The sequence below is a fragment of the Myotis davidii genome, unplaced genomic scaffold (assembly GCF_000327345.1).
Source record: "Myotis davidii unplaced genomic scaffold, ASM32734v1 scaffold523, whole genome shotgun sequence".
In the NCBI taxonomy this organism is placed as follows: domain Eukaryota; kingdom Metazoa; phylum Chordata; class Mammalia; order Chiroptera; family Vespertilionidae; genus Myotis; species Myotis davidii.
This window is the reverse complement of record NW_006295054.1, coordinates 2,405,785-2,423,211: the sequence shown is the minus strand read 5'-3', so window position 1 is coordinate 2,423,211 and position 17,427 is coordinate 2,405,785. Positions and strand designations below refer to the sequence as shown.

Genomic DNA, 17,427 nt, shown 5'->3' with positions numbered 1-17,427 from the left:
AAGATACATAGACCTTATCCCAGCTGACGTGAAGCTTAGCATGTAATTGAAGAGAGAGGCCTGTGCCCGTATTACTGAAGACCAGCTGTATGGAACAGGTGTCCTAAGAGATGCCCCAAGAAGTTACCCCTGGCTGTGGGGATGTCATTTAGAGGAAATTTTAAGTTTCAGTGATGAAATCGATAGACCAATATCAGATTGAACATTCTGTGCGTGTGTGTGTGTGTGTGTGTCTGGTTGCTTATTTGTCTAATTTTGTTTTCTGAAATTCGTTCTTTCATAGATTCTGTGGCAACAGCATCCGGGCCATTACTAGTTGAAGTTGCCAAAACTCCTGGTGCCAGCCTTGGGGTTGCCCTTACTACCTCGATGTGCTGTAACAAGCAGGTCATTGTCATAGACAAAATCAAATCTGCAAGCATTGCGGACAGGTGAGTGTCGTAGGAAGCACCAGCTTTTCAAAACTGCATGTGTGTTAAAACACACACACAAATAGTATATGTATACAGGTTTTTATATGTTATACATGCATATGTGATACATGTACATACCCACACATACATGCATACAGACACAGTAAAACACAGCTTTCCTGCCAATTTACACAAGTTTCAGCTAGAAAACAAGTTAGTGTACTTGGGCTTAAAAATTCACCTCCCTTATCAGCCACCCCATGATGTAATGTCACCTCCTCCAAATGTTTGGTGTGGCCTTTGAAAATGGAAAAGAAAAAAGTCAAGCTGAATAAGTTTTCCTACCATGTCCTGGCATGAGGGCAGCTGAGCAGAACTTTATTAGGCTCCATGCAGGGAAGCCATGGCGTTCCCTGACTGCTAACAATTCAGTCCTGCCACCATAAAGGCCTAGTCCTTTTTTCTTAAAGGAATAAAACTTTTTTTAATTACACCGTCTTTAAAGAAAGGTCCAACTTTTGGTATGTTAATCTTAGGGTTCACAAACTTCAAGAGTCCCTAAAAACATCATTCATTCCTATGACAGTAAAAATAGGAAGTCCGTTTTCTTGAATTCCTTTTCCTAATTGGTATTTTAGACTTACAAGTTAGAAGAGGGATAACAAAGATGACTTTACCACCTAATACAATATGTTACAACTCCCAGTAAGAAAATGCCCACCTCCCATAGCTGCCCACCACTCCAAATACCTCCACATGGAATTATAATTGTAGATGGAAGAGATGACTTGAAATGCTTTTGTCTCACGGTGGACATTTTTAGATAAGATTGAATGCCCAGTTCACCCTGCATGTCTTCAGCCCACTTTCCCATATGCCCTCACCATGCCTGCACACCTCTGGCTGTGTGCAGTGACCTGCAGCAACCCCTGTAGTGGCCAGACTACTGCCCCACTGTGGTCTTACCCTGCATTCTGCCCTTTAACCATGACGGCCACTGATCCAGGTGTGTCCAGTTCAGTGGTGCAGGATGCTCTCATTTCCTCCGTCTTTTCCCATCTGCAGGGGGAAGCAGTGTCAGGAGCTATCCACTTGCCTGGTACATCAAGTGTGGTGCTGATCACTGTGCTTTTCTTTGCTCACCCAGTAGCCAGTCTCTGAGCTCAATGAGATGTAGCAGCCCCTTCTGCCCCCTGCACTCCCCATCTCTCACCACACAGGCCTTGGTTTAGTGCCTCCTGCATAGTTCCCACCATCTTCAAGAGCTTTTGTACTCATAAGTGTTTAACTCCAGAATAACAAACCAAAACACAAGAATACAAGAACTGGCGATCTGGGGGCCTGTGTGAAAAGACTGTGAGGAAGCGTTAGCTGAACTTCCCCAAGTTACTCCCCTTCACACAGAAAATAGTTGTCAATGTCCCTGTTCAATTCCCTGTTCAACCTCCTTGAGTCACATCTTGACATTCTGAATAGTTACCAATCGTATTTATAAACACAAAAACCTGGGAGGAAACATCACAGAAAGAGGCACGGGAAACACGTTGCCTCTTCGCTGTCCCCCTGCTCATTTCCCCTCAACATTTGGCACCTTTGCCCCCAAATAATTGCTTGCTGGCTTTCGAAGGATAGAGGAAAACACTTCCTTGAGTTTTTCTGTATTTGCCACAAGGTTTTACATTCCTATTCCTATGTTCTTAACATTTGCCAGGGTGTTTCCTATAACACTCCAGTATTTTGTGGGGGGAAGAAGGGGTGTAAATGGAAACTGGGAAATTTTAACTTTGAAGGACATGAAAGCCACATTCCAAAGAGCAAGTGTACTGAGCCTTTCCCCTCCCGCAGGTGTGGAGCTCTGCACGTGGGCGATCACATCCTGTCCATCGACGGCACCAGCATGGAGTACTGCACGCTAGCTGAGGCGACCCAGTTCCTGGCCAACACCACTGACCAGGTCAAGCTGGAGATCCTTCCCCACCACCAGACCCGCCTGGCGCTGAAGGGACCTGACCACGGTGAGGCCCCCGGGATAAGTCTCTGCTTTCTCTGCGCAGTTGCTGCTCCTTCCAGCAGAGCTAGGAAGATCCTGGGTTTAACTCTGCCTTAGTCATTTCTTTTCAAAACAGCAGGTTATCTTTGTTTGCTGGTCTTTATCCTCTGAATCCCTTTCCCTAAGACACATGTCATTCACTTAAAAGCCCCAAATTGAGCAAAGAAACCTTGTTTGAGAATGTTTTGAAGAATTTTCAGGCTAGTAATATTTGATATTTAAAAAACAAAACAAAATCCTTGGATGTACATTGAGTGTGGAGAGAAGGAAAGTTATTTGATAACCTGTTATATTACATTTCCACTCTATTTGAAGGACAATGAAGGTAAATAGTAAAACTTTCATTTTGTAAATAGTTATAAAATGGGTATTAATAGCAGACCCTTCAAATATTTGGGAGTGGGGAATAGTTGTGTGGAGAGTTGACTTTCTCTATATTTTATCTGTTTGCCAGAGGAGTGTATTTCTTAAAATGGAGAACAACCTTTCTGACCAAATATCTTCCCTGAGAGAATCCTAATACTTGAGTATACCTATTCAATTGCAAGTGTCAGCTGAAGTAATCTACAGTGTTACCATCCGACAAATCACAGTTTGCTGAGTATTTATAGGGTGGGCAAACGTAGGTTTACAGTTGTTCATATGGAAAATAATACAATCATCCTATATAATAAAAGGATATTATGCAAGTTGACTCTAAAGGTGGAATGACTGGTCGCTATGATGCACACTGACCACCAGGGGACAGATGCTCAGTGCAAGAGCTGTCCCCTGGTGGTCAGTGTGCTTCCACAGGGGGAGTGCCGCTCAGCCAGAAACCGGCTCATGGCTGGCCAGTGCAGTGGCGGTGGTGGGAGAGGCCTCCATGGCAGTGCTAAGGATATCCAACTAAGCCGTTAGTCGGGCATCCCCTGAGAGCTCCCAGGCTGCCAGAGGGATGTCTGACTGCAAGCTTAGGCCTGATCCCCTGGGGAGCGGACCTAAGCCATCAGTCTGACATCCCCCTTGGGGTCCCGGACTACAAGAGGGCACAGGCCAGGCTGAGGGACCCTCCTTTCCTGCCCGCCCCCCGAGTACACAAATTTTTGTGCACCGGGCTTCTAGTTAATAAATAATAATAGTAGAATAAACTCTGTGTTTCTCATACTCACAACTGTAAACGTACTTTTGCCCTCCCTGTATATACCCTTCACCTGGGCCTCTTTAAAGAAAACCTGGTGCAAGAAAAAGTACTTTGAGCCCAAAATCAAATGAAGAAAGACTCCCCAGGGGGGCCTTTATTCCAGTTCCTCCTCCCTCCTTTTCCTTAAGCCAAGTGCCCTCCTTTTTATTCCTAAAATCAAATCCTGGAAGCCTCCAAGGTGCCCTGGAGGTGAAGAAGGCACTGCTGTGTGTGTAGAGAAAGAGAACAGTTTTCTCTGTAATTGTAATTTTGCTTATGAGGAGGTCATTTGCGTTACGTGTCTCCCACCTCCTAAAACACACTGCACTTTTCCGCAATTTGAAAAAAAGAGAGGGACCACTTAATTTTCATACTGAATGAGTCAGCTGGATGCAGCCTCTTTTAATTAAATGGAGCTTAGGCAGCCCTGGAGCTAATGAAAATCTCTAGTACAGCATTACCTTTATCAGATTTTAATTTTACACATTGGAGTGGAGGGACGATGCCGTACAGGCAGGTTATGAAGAAACTCTGCCTCATGTGAGGATCTCAGAGGATGCAGTCCCCGGGGATGCAGGCCGCTCCTGTTGGGAGGCCCCACGGGCCTTTCCTGCCTGCAACTGGCTGAGAGGAGAGATTTCTAGGACTGTAAGTTTCTCCTAACTAATCTGCAGTCGTCATGGATTTGGAGCACAGTAGGGAGGAGAGCACACACTATGTAGCGCTTTTTCAGCGTGAGGTTTGCTTGGTAAACTCTGGTTTCAGTGAACCAGAAATGTTTAACAGACTCTTTAAAAATGTCATTGTCCTTCGCAACCTCATTTTTCTCCTTATTATTTGCCCTGTATACAAATCGTAAATAGTTCAAGTTGTTCCCAGCGTGGGAAATAATACGTTTACCTGCCAAGACAATTTGGGAACATGAATGTATACACTAAAATGTATGGAGACCAAGAACAAATTATTTTTCTTCACTGTAGAGAACATGATGTCATTTATGATTTTTCAGGGAACTGGTAATTTACGTAATTCTAATTTGTGATCATATCATCCACTTATGCTGACAATTGCTCACCATCTTCCTTATCGAGCATAGAAGCAGCGCCCTACATTTTACATTAAAATCAGACTTGCATTTCCAAAAGGAAATAAATATAGGCTCCTAAGCATAATTAGATCACAGTTATGAAGGGGGAAAAATAGCCCCCAAAATGGTGTTCATAATCCTCAAACTTCTCTTTTTGTAATTAGTAGCATTGTCTTACATAGTTTTACACTTTTTCCACAAGAAAGTTCTGGTTATTTTTCCAAGATCTCTGATGCCTAAACAGCATACCTCTCATCCCAGGTGGAGGGAGATACAACATTTTCCAAATTTTGCTTATCAGCAAAGCATTCACCACAGTGTTTTTATGAAACATAGAAATGGGCACATCAACTAGCAATCAGAGATTGACTGTGCCTTTTGCTAGTAAATAAGACAGCAATAAGCCAGCAAGAATGACTTTTCAATGAGGTTAGAAATTGTACCCAAAGAGGATCTTTGGGATACTTAATCACAATTGAAGGAAACTGAGACTTTAGGGGGTAAATGTAAGCGGAATTGCTAGGTTTGATATATTCTGTGCCAAGGGGATGTGCATCGGCGAGCTCCAGGAACCACCCCAAAGTTGCTGTTGCCAGTACCCTCAGACTCCCAGACAGGGCAAGAGGGTGCGATTAGAGAGGAAGACAACTCCAAGGCAGATACCTCTTAAGACTTCAGCAATGATGTCACCATGGAATGATGGGAACAGCACTGTATTTTCACTATTTATTTATATGTAACAAAGGCAGAGGCAGTGTAGTGTGGTGGCTGAGGGAAGGGACTCTCGAGTCGTTCTTCCAGAGTTTTAGTTATGGCTCCACCACTTGGGACCTTAAGCAAGTTATCCAACTTTTCTATACCTCAGTTTCTTCTTCTGTAACATGGATATTAGAATAATACCTACCTCACGATTCTATTGAGAACACTGTCTGAGATAATCAATGGGAAAGCACTTAGCCAGTGTCTGGTATATAACAAGTATTCAGTGAAAGTTTTCTGTCATTATTGGGACCATTAAATGGGAAAACGTGTATGAATGTTTTTTGCAAAATGAGTTTGATAAAAATGTAACATTTTAGCTTTCTATAGTAACAAAGTCTAACCTATTCTGGTGCTCTCCTCTATGAGACAAGCCGTTATATAGACTTAGCCAGTGTTTAAAAAAATGTTAACCTTTTCTTTTTAAACTCCTGAAATACTTGCCTAATATACGACAGCCCCCAAAGTTCCCAGTTACCTTCAAAGCATTCCATAAAGAACTGGATCAAAAATTCAGTTTAGAATTCTGAAGTCCACTCACTATACTTCATGGGAAACACAGGCAATATTTTGCAAAGAGTAAAATCGATGGCTGTGGGTGTAGATTAGCCGGGCCCAGCCATGATTGCACATTGCTATAAAACATGGTGTTGTTCACCACAACGTAGAATAAGGACGGTGAAGGAGAATGCATTAGGGACTTGCCTTGCAACACTATCACAAGGAAAATGCTGCAGCGAGGCAGACATGGACACTCTCCCTGATATTCCTATTCATCATGCATTCAGTTATTCATTCATTCATTCGTCAGTCATTATGTAGTAGGCTTGGTTAAAGTTGCTACAGTACATCTAGTAAGCAAGACAGCAACGTAGATTCCTATTCTATGGATTTCTAGTATAAAGGGACAAACACTGAAAATACATTAAATAAATGAAACAGTAATAAGTGCTATGAAGAAGATAAAACAGTAATGGGATAGTGTGGGAGAAGGCAGCTACTTCCCTCACAGAAGTCGGCCACAACTCTGAAGAGGTAGTGGCTGAGCTGAGCTGAGCTGAGATCTGAATGATGAGAAGGAGCCAGCCATGCAAACAACTGGAAGGAGAATATTAGAGGCAGAAAGAATAGGCACTGCAAATGCCCTGAGGTAGGGAGGAGACTGGCTTGTATTACCAACAAACCTAAGACCATTGTTGGTGGAACAATCAATGATGAGTGGAATGATAGGGTATGAAGCTGGAGAGATTAATAGCGGTCACATCTGCATCTCTTGGTCATTGTAACCCAGTGGTTCTCAACCTTCCTAATGCTGTGACCCGTTAATACAGTTCCTCATGTTGTGGTGACCCCCCAACCATAAAATTATTTTCGTTGCTACTTCATAGCTGTAATTTTGCTACTGTTATGAATCGTCATGTAAATATCTGATATGCAGGCTGTATTTTCATTGTTACAAATTGAACATAATTAAAGCATAGTAATTAATCACAAAAACAATATGTAATTATATATGTGTTTTCTGATGGTCTTAGGCGACCCCTGTGAAAGGGTCGTTCGACCCCCAAAGGGGTTGCGACCCACAGGTTGAGAACCGCTGTTGTAAGCCATTGAAGCAGCCTAAATGAACATTTTCATATCAGACATAGTAACAAGCTTAATATTGGTCATACTTTAGAACACTGAGTAGAAAATCAAATTGAAACAATACTGGAATTAGAATGGAAACACAGTATACATTTTTTTTTAATAAAAAGGATGCCAACATTTTAAAATAAACTTTATTAAAATTTTGTAGCACCTTAAGGAAATATAAGAAAATGTGAAATATTTTTAAGAATTGATTATTGCTTTCAAATGTAAGTACCTTCTTTCAAAAATACAAAAAAAAATGTATTATGTTGAGACTTTTATCTTCTCCTTATTAGGATACAGATAAGATTCTGGTATTGATAGATGATTACAGTGATTTAATGTTGAGAAAAATTAAGTCCAAGTCCAAGTGATGGATCATAGAGCAATTAAGTCAGAGCAGTAAACTGTGATGTGTGGCCAGTAAACCACTTGAATCATGAGCCTATGAGATTTATTGTTTCTTCTTTTTTTTCTCTCTCAAAACAAATGCTACTAACTAGCCAAGATTTGCAAATCTTCAATTACTAATCATGTGCCATAAATCATTATGGGGTTGACTTTTAAGTTTTAAAAAATGGTTTTAATCTCTGCTGTGAGTTACTGGGGGGAGATTAGAAATTGATTCAAGAGGCATCTTTAAAAGGCGGGGGGGAATGGGCTGGGGGAAAAACATGCATTATTCTTTGGAAATTGAAAGTTTCCATCCTGATTTTAATCATCTGTTTTGCTGACCACTGAGAAAAGGGCAAAGGCAGTAGACAGTAGATTTTTTTTCAAGAAGCTTTCATTTTTGTTACACTTCTTATTTGTGCAATTCAGTTATTTTTCCTCTTTTTTGGTTGTTTGTTTTTCTTATTTCCCATCATCACTTCATATGGGCAGTGAAAATTCAGAGGAGCGACAGGCAACTTACCTGGGATTCCTGGGCCAGCAGCCACTGCAGCCTCCACACCTACCATCACTCTAACGCGCACCACCCTGACCATGGCAGACTGCCGGCCCTGACATTCCCGAAAGCGCCTCCTCCAAACAGCCCTCGTAATGTTCCAGGCTTTCTCCTCCTGGTCCTTTATTTAAATTATCTTCATCTCCCTCCTTGCTCATCTGATTCATACCGTATTTGGTTTCATGGGCATTGTATGCTTTTTTCGTTGTAGCAGCTTATCATTTCTCACATCCCCCACGTCTTTTTCTTTTCCATCAGAATGCATATGGGGAGAGGATGTAAATGTTCAGAGTGCTTTACATGTGGTCAGGAAGTAACCATTCAGAATGTTATACAGCGTACAGTATTTGCAGATCTTGTCTGAATATGTGGAATCACATGCAAAAGTCATGTCAGAAAATACCTATGAAAATGAGATTACGTATCTGACGCATTGTGTTGTTTATGAAGAAACTTGTTTTAATGTTTGGGATTTTAGTGTGTCTAAAGCAAAACTCATAGAGCTTCTCTGTGTTCCTCTATGTGTACGGGGACCATCTGCCCCTCAGGTGTCCATGGGCTCTCGTAACTCAGAATCTAAAGCACTGCGTCCTGAGCCCTGTCTCTGTCTGGTTGGGGCTCTGACTCGCTACCGTTGTGCGTCCTGTGTGTCTTCCCGGGTTGTCGCTGGTTGGCACGTGTGGCGGGCTCACACCCCACCTGGGAATGCTCTGTGCCAAGTCTTCATTCTCTTACAGCAGCTTTGGTGTCTTCATCCTTCTCTCCTACCTCCATGAGTGCGTACAGCCTGAGTTCCCTGAACGTGGGGACTTTGCCTCGCAGCCTCTACTCCACTAGTCCACGTGGAACCATGATGAGGAGGCGACTGAAAAAGAAAGACTTCAAAAGCTCACGTAAGTGGAATGGTAGCCAGTGCCGTGTGGCCTGGAGAAAGTGTGTGGGCAGGTTAGAGTCGTTGGTCCACAGAGGTCTGTGGGAAGAGTTTACAGAGCCTGCTCATCAGGTAGATGCCAAGCAGGTCCAGCTCGGTGCCAACGACCATTAAAGTGATATCCGTTATCTCTAGGATAGTGATCACAGGGGATGCAATTTCAGATTGAATTAGTTCATACTACCCTTGCCTACAACTTTTTTATGTGAAACTTTTTCTTGCTCCTTTGATCTAACAAAATGACGTAAGATGTGATTTTTTTTTCCTTTAAAACTCCTTCCCTGTGTTCAGGGTAGCTTCGAGCATGACCTTTGTTCTTCGTTTCTTATTCGCTCTAAAGCAGTTTTTTTGAAATATGTCTCCTTTTTGGTAAATATAAGAACCTCACACTTTTGTTTAATGCTATTAATATCTCATTCCCCAAGATTCCAATACTTTCCCCAGGGACCCACCCCATTGAGAATCACGGCTCGAACATATATTTCTGTTGCCCACTTCAGCCCTAAGAAGATGAGAGGGATGTTCATCTTTACAACAAGCATCTTAAAGTCTAGGAATTTCAAATAGGATTCATGGGAATATGACCCTCTGGGACAGCCACACTCAGTATAGACCAAGCAAGACTAGGAAAATGTGCTTGGCTACTTGCTTTTGGATGACAGGTTATACACATACTGGTAAAGAGAAAAAGGGGTAATGATTGTGTGAACAGGGAAGAAATTCAAATAGCTCCTAATTTTCCTTGCTGGGGAAGATCATAATTTCTCATCATCATCACATTACGTTTTAGAGGAAGAGAACACCGATCTTTCCAGCGAGATCTAATTGTAGTCTAGAGCGTGCATGGGTTGTAACCTATGTTTCCCTTTTGGCCATGGTTGTGATTCCTGTAAAGAATCTCAAAGGAGATGGGGTCTCTTCCTGGGATTACCATGAGAATAAAATAAAGAACACCCTTAAGTTACCTAAATAAAGCCAAACCCAGAGACTTCAAAGCTGGTAGTGAAGAGAGAATGTTCTTGTGAGAAGGGGTGGTTGAGCCTGTTGGCTCTTCAGCTTATTTGCCAGAGATTCATCTGTGCAGGTGCATGTGCTGCCAGTCCCACCTGCGCCACCCTCAGTGTAGGAGACTGACCACCACCCAGGCCAGGAAACGGTCTCTCGGGTCATATAATTAGCTCTTTTGAATAGATTAAGTGTTAGCTGCTCTTCTGCCTGAGTCTGAATGGTCCTGTGTGAAACTCTGTTAACATTCCTCTCAAAGTTCTGCATTTTTCACAGTGGTTACACTTTGGCATAACACATAGATCTTGAGTCTTCCATGCAGTGCCTTCAGGGCTTGTGGTGGGCATTTGCTTATGAATATTTTTACATAGAATAGCTTCATGTGCAGCACTCCTCTCTGACAGAAACAGGCTAACATCCCTCAGCAGGGAAGAGCAATTAAAACGAATTCATTAATGTTTGTACTTGTGCTTCAGTGGCTAAACATTTGCTTGTGTTAGGTAAGACTGACGATGTTGACTAAGCACATTAGGGACTACAAACGAATGATAATGGGTTTGATATTTGCACATCTTGAATTTTGTGGTAGGAAACAAAGCTGAGGCCACACTGTCACTGACATCCATGGCCAGCTCATAAATTCTCTCTTGAATCAGCACATTATTCTCCAACATAGTGGAAATATAAACACAAAGCCGGTTGAAGAAATTTCTAGCTATTTGTGCTTGCTGTAGACATTTGCTAGGAGAGCCTCACTGACCATACATAGCCCAGAATGTTTGTCTCAGGAGATCATATATGTTATATTTTAACCCAACAATAAGATTCACAAACTATGAACTTTTATTCCAACTTCAAAGAGCCTTAAAAAATTAGTTTTCCAAAATCACACACAAAAATCCTCAAGATTAGGTTCCATTCTTTTGTTGTTGTTGTTAAGCTTGGAGTGGTCACGTTAGAGAGAAAGGTTTCTCCAAATAACTGATAATAAAAGTTTTATTGCCACTCTCACTCTACCTTGGTTTATTTCCACCACTTTATTTATGTGTTTATTCCGTGCCACCACTGGCTGCCCCCTTGCTCACTCTTATGTTTCTATAGCAACCATGCCATTTGTATGGATGGTGAGTCCTGGCAAAGTCCCAAATACAATCAAAAGCCTCTTTGCTGTGTTGGTGAGCATTTAAGGCCAGAACCTGGAAACCAGAAAGAATTCTCACATATGTTTCCAGGACGAAGGAAGGACATGGCCAGAAGAGTGGAAAATCTTCTCACATAAATATGAAAACGTTCTGTACAGTTGCCTAGAGGGGAGAATACAAAAAACCCATGACCATATGTTACAAGCATTGAAACAGGAAAGTGCTGGTAGTTCCACAGGGACAGTGGTGAGCAACCCCCACCTCGGTTGTGAGGAGTGTCACAAAGCCCAGAGGTGTCACAGAGGGAACCTCTCCTCACCGCTTCTGGAATGTCACTGACCTTTTCCCCACAACCCGGGCTGCCCTTTTTCTACTGCAGAGGCCAGGGCTCCTTCCATGACCCCGTCACCCCCACACCCCATGACAGAGGCATGACTGAGCCAGTTCCCCTGCTGTCTGCCTCCTGCTCGTGCACACAGAGCCCGTGGGGAGACTGCCTGTGCCCAGGCAGCCTGAGATACAACAGAGAGTACACGTCAGAGCACATGCCCAGAACGGTCTTTGCCTCTTTTGTCATTGGCACTTACTACCAGGGAGGGCAGCATTGCAGATAGCTGAGAGGAAGAGAATGAAAAAGACTGACAACTTTTATCCCTTCTACCGACCCCTGAAAAAAAAGTGGAAGGTCAAGGCAGCTAACGGTAAGCGTTTATAAGTGATGGAGCACAGAGCGCTGGCAGTTGACGTTGACAGTGTAAGATCTACCCCCACCAGCCCTGCGTGGAGGAGGGGGCTGCTGGCCACCCCGCTGCGCTCCCGAATGGACCACGTGATACACAATGTGTTGTGTCCACAGTGGGTCGACCCTAAATGTGGAACACTTCAGTGAGATGTCTTAAATTACAGGGTCAAAGAATGACAAACACTGCGCTACTAGTAAATCTGTGAGGTCCTTTGCTCTCTGTACTTTTTAAATGTTCTTCATACCTAACAGTAAACCTCTCAGTCTTCTAAATGAAGGAACATGGTGCTGATTTTTAAACTTTGGGAGTTAGAAAACTGCCTTTGGTTCCCCTCCCTTACTTACACTCGGAAAGACAAGAATTGACCAAAACACAGGGCCATTCCCTGCAAACCTGAAGGGCTGTGAACAGAACCCTCCAGGTGTGAAAGGGACAGGACATGCAGGTGTGAATGCTGGCACACACCTGTTAGTGGTAGTCACACACAGCGTGGCAGCAGTGTAGTCATGTCCGCCTTCACCTGCGGGTAGAAATGGGCCCCTCTCAGGCCAGGGCCAGGGCCTTGCAGGGGCATTTGCTACTGGAGAGAGAATTCATTCTACAACTTTCAGAAGTCAGGATTAAATCCCCTTTATTTTCCTCTGCTGCTTGACCACATTAATGAAGCGGGGTAATCAAGTTCATCGTTTTCCCTTCCAAGGAATATTGGTTGTTTTTCTTTCTGGCTCATCATCCTTGAGTCTGCAGTTGATGTTTATCATGTCTGGTAATCATTTTCAAGACGTTAATGCCTGTGAGTCATCAGTACCTGCAATTTCAAATGAAATTTGACCGTTTCAAAGAATAGATCCCAATGTGTCAGAGGGCTTTCAGAGTGAATTGTAAAATCCTAGCTCTAATGTAAGCCTGTTTTTATTAGATAAATTATAACTTTATATAATTATGAAACCCATGTTTAATACATTTTAATCCTAAGTTAAAGTTCCTAATGATTTCTATCATCTCAACTTTCCTCTAGATTGAGCTTATAAATTTAATGCTACCCACAGTGAATTAGTGCTTATTTCTATGTTCAAAACCCTCTAGAGAATGAAATTTTCATCTTCCCTAACTGATCCAAAAAACATAGCAAGCCTCTCCTTGGAGAGGGTCTTTGCTACAGCTCCCCTAATCTCTCCCATTGTTATTAAACCGACCATTTCTTTTTGATTCTTAATTAATGGAGATGGTAATCAGCTGACTTAAAAGTTCTTTTTTTAATGTTCACCTTCTTACTTTTATCACAATTTATAGGCTTATAGTTAAAAGTGAACTTGTAATACAAGGCTTAGAATGGGACACAGTGTCCCTTTCTGTCCTGCTCCCCAGAAGCCACAGGATTCAAATGATCCGTTTTCTCTGTAGCTGTACACTGGCATTTCCATTCTCCTCTCTTTCTGAAATTGCAGGCCATCACTTCTGGTTTAGTCCGGTGTCAGAGTCTCATTGCTATGGCTCTAAGCTTCCCTCAGAAAGCACCCACCTGGAGTAGCCATGTGCATTACTCTGGGAGCAGCTGTAGCGTCGTCTTAGCTGCTCATTCCAACTGATTCAACTTTGTGGATCACCTGGTTAATGGGTCCAAGTGGCACATGGAAACTGATACCTAATATCTAAAGACGCCCATCGAGTATTTTGACTCTTCCTATGCAGAGGGGATGAAAGTGGCAGCAACTTGTTCTTTGCTTTGGAGTAGATATCCTGACATGCCCCAGAGCACGACCCTCAGAAACTTGCACACCTCTGTCAGGCCTGTGTCCTCAGGGCATCTCTGACTTAGAAGTCCAAAAATAGTTTCTAACTCTAATTAAGTAGTCTAAAAATCTGCACCTAATTGAGATTTCAGATGAAATATATGTATAAAGATTCACAGAAAGTATTTTTGTTGACATCCAAAAAAAAAAGCTTCACCAAGAACTGGAAGTAATCTGCCAAATAAGTGATGTTCTAATATTCTGTTCCTGCTCACTGACTGGAAAGAAATGCAGCTTTCCAGATGCTTACAGACAGGAAATGGCATCTTCTACTGGTTTTGTGCCAGCATTAAAAAAAATACATATATGATCTGGAGAGCAATCAAAGTACAGCTTACATCCACAAAAGCATTCTAGAAAATATGTGCTAGCCTAATGAGCAAAGTTGACATCCAAGTAAAATAGAAACAAAACAGACAAACAAAATAGATACAAACTCATAGATACAGAAGCAGAATCTAAGTTAAGACTGATGGCTGCCAAAGAGTAGGGGCGTTTGGGGGGCTGGGTGAAAAAGGTGAAGGGATTAAGCAAAAACAAACAAACAAACAAAAAAAACCTCAAGGAAGCAGACACGTATTACTGATTCCTGGAGGGAGAGGAGGGTTTGGGAAGAGGTAGAAGAGGATAAAGGGGGATAAATAGTGATGGAAGGAGAATTGACTTGGACTGCTGAACACACAATACAATATACAGGTGATGTATTATAGAATTGCACACCTGAAACATAAAATTTTATTAATCCATGTCAATAAATTTAATTTAAAAATGAAAATAATTGATAATCCATGAGACTTTGGAACTGTAGGCGGCCACCTGTGAAAAGCTTAGGGTGGGAGGCTCCCTTCACTCCCCACTGCAGACTGCAGAAATCTCACTGACTTCATCCTGCGGAGACAGAACAATGATCGTGCTTCTTTAGAAGAAGTACAGTTCCCTTACTCCTTCCAGACATTGACCCGCCACCATCCTCTGCCATGTCAGCTGCAGTGCCGGAATGATGCACATCATGGAAAAATTTGTGTCCCAAAGAACAACTTCCTAGTTCCTTAACTTAGCAGAATCTACATGAAATGTTGGTTTCAAAACAAGAAATGCAGATGATACCACAAAATGTGACTCATTCTTCACTTATGTAGCATTCATTGAATGGTACAGGCACTAGGGTCCCAGACATGCAAAGAACTGAGGGCCAAGTGATGAGGCTCTACTCCAGAGGAGTGGATAAATTGGGGCCTCATTCTGAAGAGAATGTTAATCTGGCAACAATTTATTAAAAGCACTGGCATGAAAGAACCCAGAAGTATGTATATTAGATTAATTGAAGTAAAGGTAATGAAAGCCTGAATTAAAGCATTGAGCGTAAGAATGGAAAGGGAGATTTAAACAAAATTGGTTGAGTTTGAGACAATGGGGAGCTGTGGGTCAAAGGCTACTTTGAGATTTCAAGCCTGAAGGACTGTAACTGTGGTCCCATAGGAAAAGAGAAGGTGATTGACTCAATTTTGAAAATGTTGAGTTTGAGGAGTCAATGAGACATCGTTGTAGCTGGCATCAAGTCCGGAAATTCATCGCTAGAGAGGTAGACTTGAGAAGGTATGCATGTTACTGGCTCATATTTTACTGGAAGTAAATATTGAAAAGAATGAGATTTAAAAAAAAAAAAAAAAAAGGCTTAGGACCGAACCATGGGCATTAGCTTGCTTGACATGCAGAGAAAGCAAAAAAACCATGGGTGCTCAAAAATTAAGAAACTAAAAACCAAGCTTCATCAAAACCCAGAGGACAATTTGAGAAAGAAAGCAATGGTTCCCAAAGCCAGTGGCTACTTAGTGGCTAGAGCAGTTGAGGCCATAGATTTTAGCAATCAGGAAGCCAGCAGTGAGAGTAGTTTCAGTAAAGGGTAAAGGAAGAAGCCACAGTTTAAGCCATTCAGAAGCAATACAAATCAGAGAGAGGTCAGAAAGCTCGGGGAGTGAGTAAGTAAGTTGGAAAAGTGGCAAGAAAGATTTTATGGGACAGAATCACAGGAGCGGAAAAGGATAGTATCAAAAATACTTAATAGTTAGCCTGGAGATGGAAAAAGGATACATCGCCCTGAAGCAGGAAAAAATGGGGGAAAGAGAGAACAGATGGTGATACAGAACAGCGATTTTCAGTCGGTGTGCCGTGGCACACTGTTGTGCTGCAAGAGTTTTAAAAACATGCAATACCTATTTAGTCAGGGGCTCGACCTCTTTTCCCTTAGGTTGTCCATTTAAAAAATGACAACAGCCAACACAACAATAGCCATCTGGTGTGAATGAATCAAAATTATACCTATATATTTTTTTGCCAGGCCGGCCGAAAATGTAATACATTTTTTGGTGTACAGTAGAATTTTAGTCATTAATGCCATGAGATGAAAAGGGTTGAAAATCACTGATACAGAGAAATTAAGATCGAAACAATGTTGTTTAAGGAACTCTTGTTAAATGGTGGCATATTTTCAGTCTTATAAGAAATAAAGAGTCAAGTTTGACCTTACTAAGGGTAGAAATGTTTGAGACAGATCCTGAAAGAAATCTAATAAGGTGCCAAAATATTACGCAGCAAAAGATTCCAGGGCCCCATAGAGAATAATGTGAATTTGTCATGACTTTCTCAACACCCCTAAGCAACTTAGTAACAGCGGTGGAGTTAACTGAGCCTTACCGAAGAGGACAGAGCTTTAGCATATAGACAATCTCATGAGGTTTCAGAATCTCTTACCAGCAAATGCATCATTAAAGTGGTCACCAGAGGTCCAGGTGGAGTGTGGAGGCAAAGGATGCTAGTAAAAGGCAATGGATAAAGATGATGGTCTTTAAACTGCATTCACAGATTCCCCTACGAGGGAGGACGAAGGCTTGGGGTCTCATTCCAACGTCAACTGCAGTAGTTCTGTTTTCATCTGGAATATAGAGGCATCCCTTATCATCTGCCTTCATTTGAAGAGGTGGGGGGATGTGATCTGTTGCTAAAAATACTAGGAGACAAGTGAGAGGCAATGGGAGCAGAAGTCATAAGAGCAGAAAATTAGATCGTAGAGGCTGGGACAGATGGCTAATAAGGACGTGTGATCACCAAGGAGGATTGAGATCTTGGAGCTCTACCCATTTCAAAGGAGGATGGGGTCCGCCTAGGGCTTTGTGGCAGAGAGCTGACAGGGTGGAATGCTAGCAATGGGAGAGCTGAAGAACCACAAGCTCAGCACATTAGATTATTCCCATCATGTCAAAGGGCTTAGGACAATGAAAAGCTGTAGGTCAGAGGAGATAGACGATGAGCCAAGTCCTGAAGTCAATGAGGAAGAGGGGTGGGATCTTGTAAACAGAAAACTATGGGTTTGAAGATGAGACAGAGCAGAAATTAGTACAGCATATGGAACTCTAAATAGGAGTGGAATGAGGTAAAAAACCAAAAACAAATAAAAGATCACTGCATGGAAAGCAAGCAGTATAGAAACCCTTCTCTCTCCTTGCCCCGTGCAGGGAGAGTGAAAGAAAACAGCTTCTGGTTGGAGAAGGTTTTGAGGTACGTGTTCTCATCAGGTTTCCATTAAAGGGCCAGAAGCCTCTGTTGGGAGGAAGTGACAGTGCGGCAGAGGGTGACCCTATAGACAGAGCTCTTGCTCTCAGGGAGCAAAGGAGGCACAAGTCATGCCTGAGAGGAAGGCGTCCAGGAGTGTAGCAGTCAGTTGTGACATGGGTGGGGATGGGAACAAGTCAGAGATGTGTGCC

General features: G+C 42.4%; 1 protein-coding gene across 7 annotated transcripts in view; it reads left to right on the top strand.

Annotated features, from left to right (window-relative positions):
• GRIP1 (glutamate receptor interacting protein 1) overlaps window positions 1–17,427 on the top strand; it is a 441,012-nt gene that overhangs the window by 342,832 nt on the left and 80,753 nt on the right. For 4 of the 7 annotated variants that reach the window (XM_006769627.2, XM_006769628.2, XM_015567760.1 and 1 more), the window contains exons 8-10: window positions 284–431; window positions 2,259–2,428; window positions 8,790–8,945. In XM_006769627.2, coding sequence (XP_006769690.1) covers window positions 284–431; window positions 2,259–2,428; window positions 8,790–8,945 — 474 coding nt within the window. Of the gene's footprint in view, window positions 1–283; window positions 432–2,258; window positions 2,429–7,988; window positions 8,145–8,789; window positions 8,946–17,427 lie in introns of all 7 variants that reach the window. The other 3 variants (XM_015567756.1, XM_015567757.1, XM_015567758.1) reach the window with 1 other exon arrangement.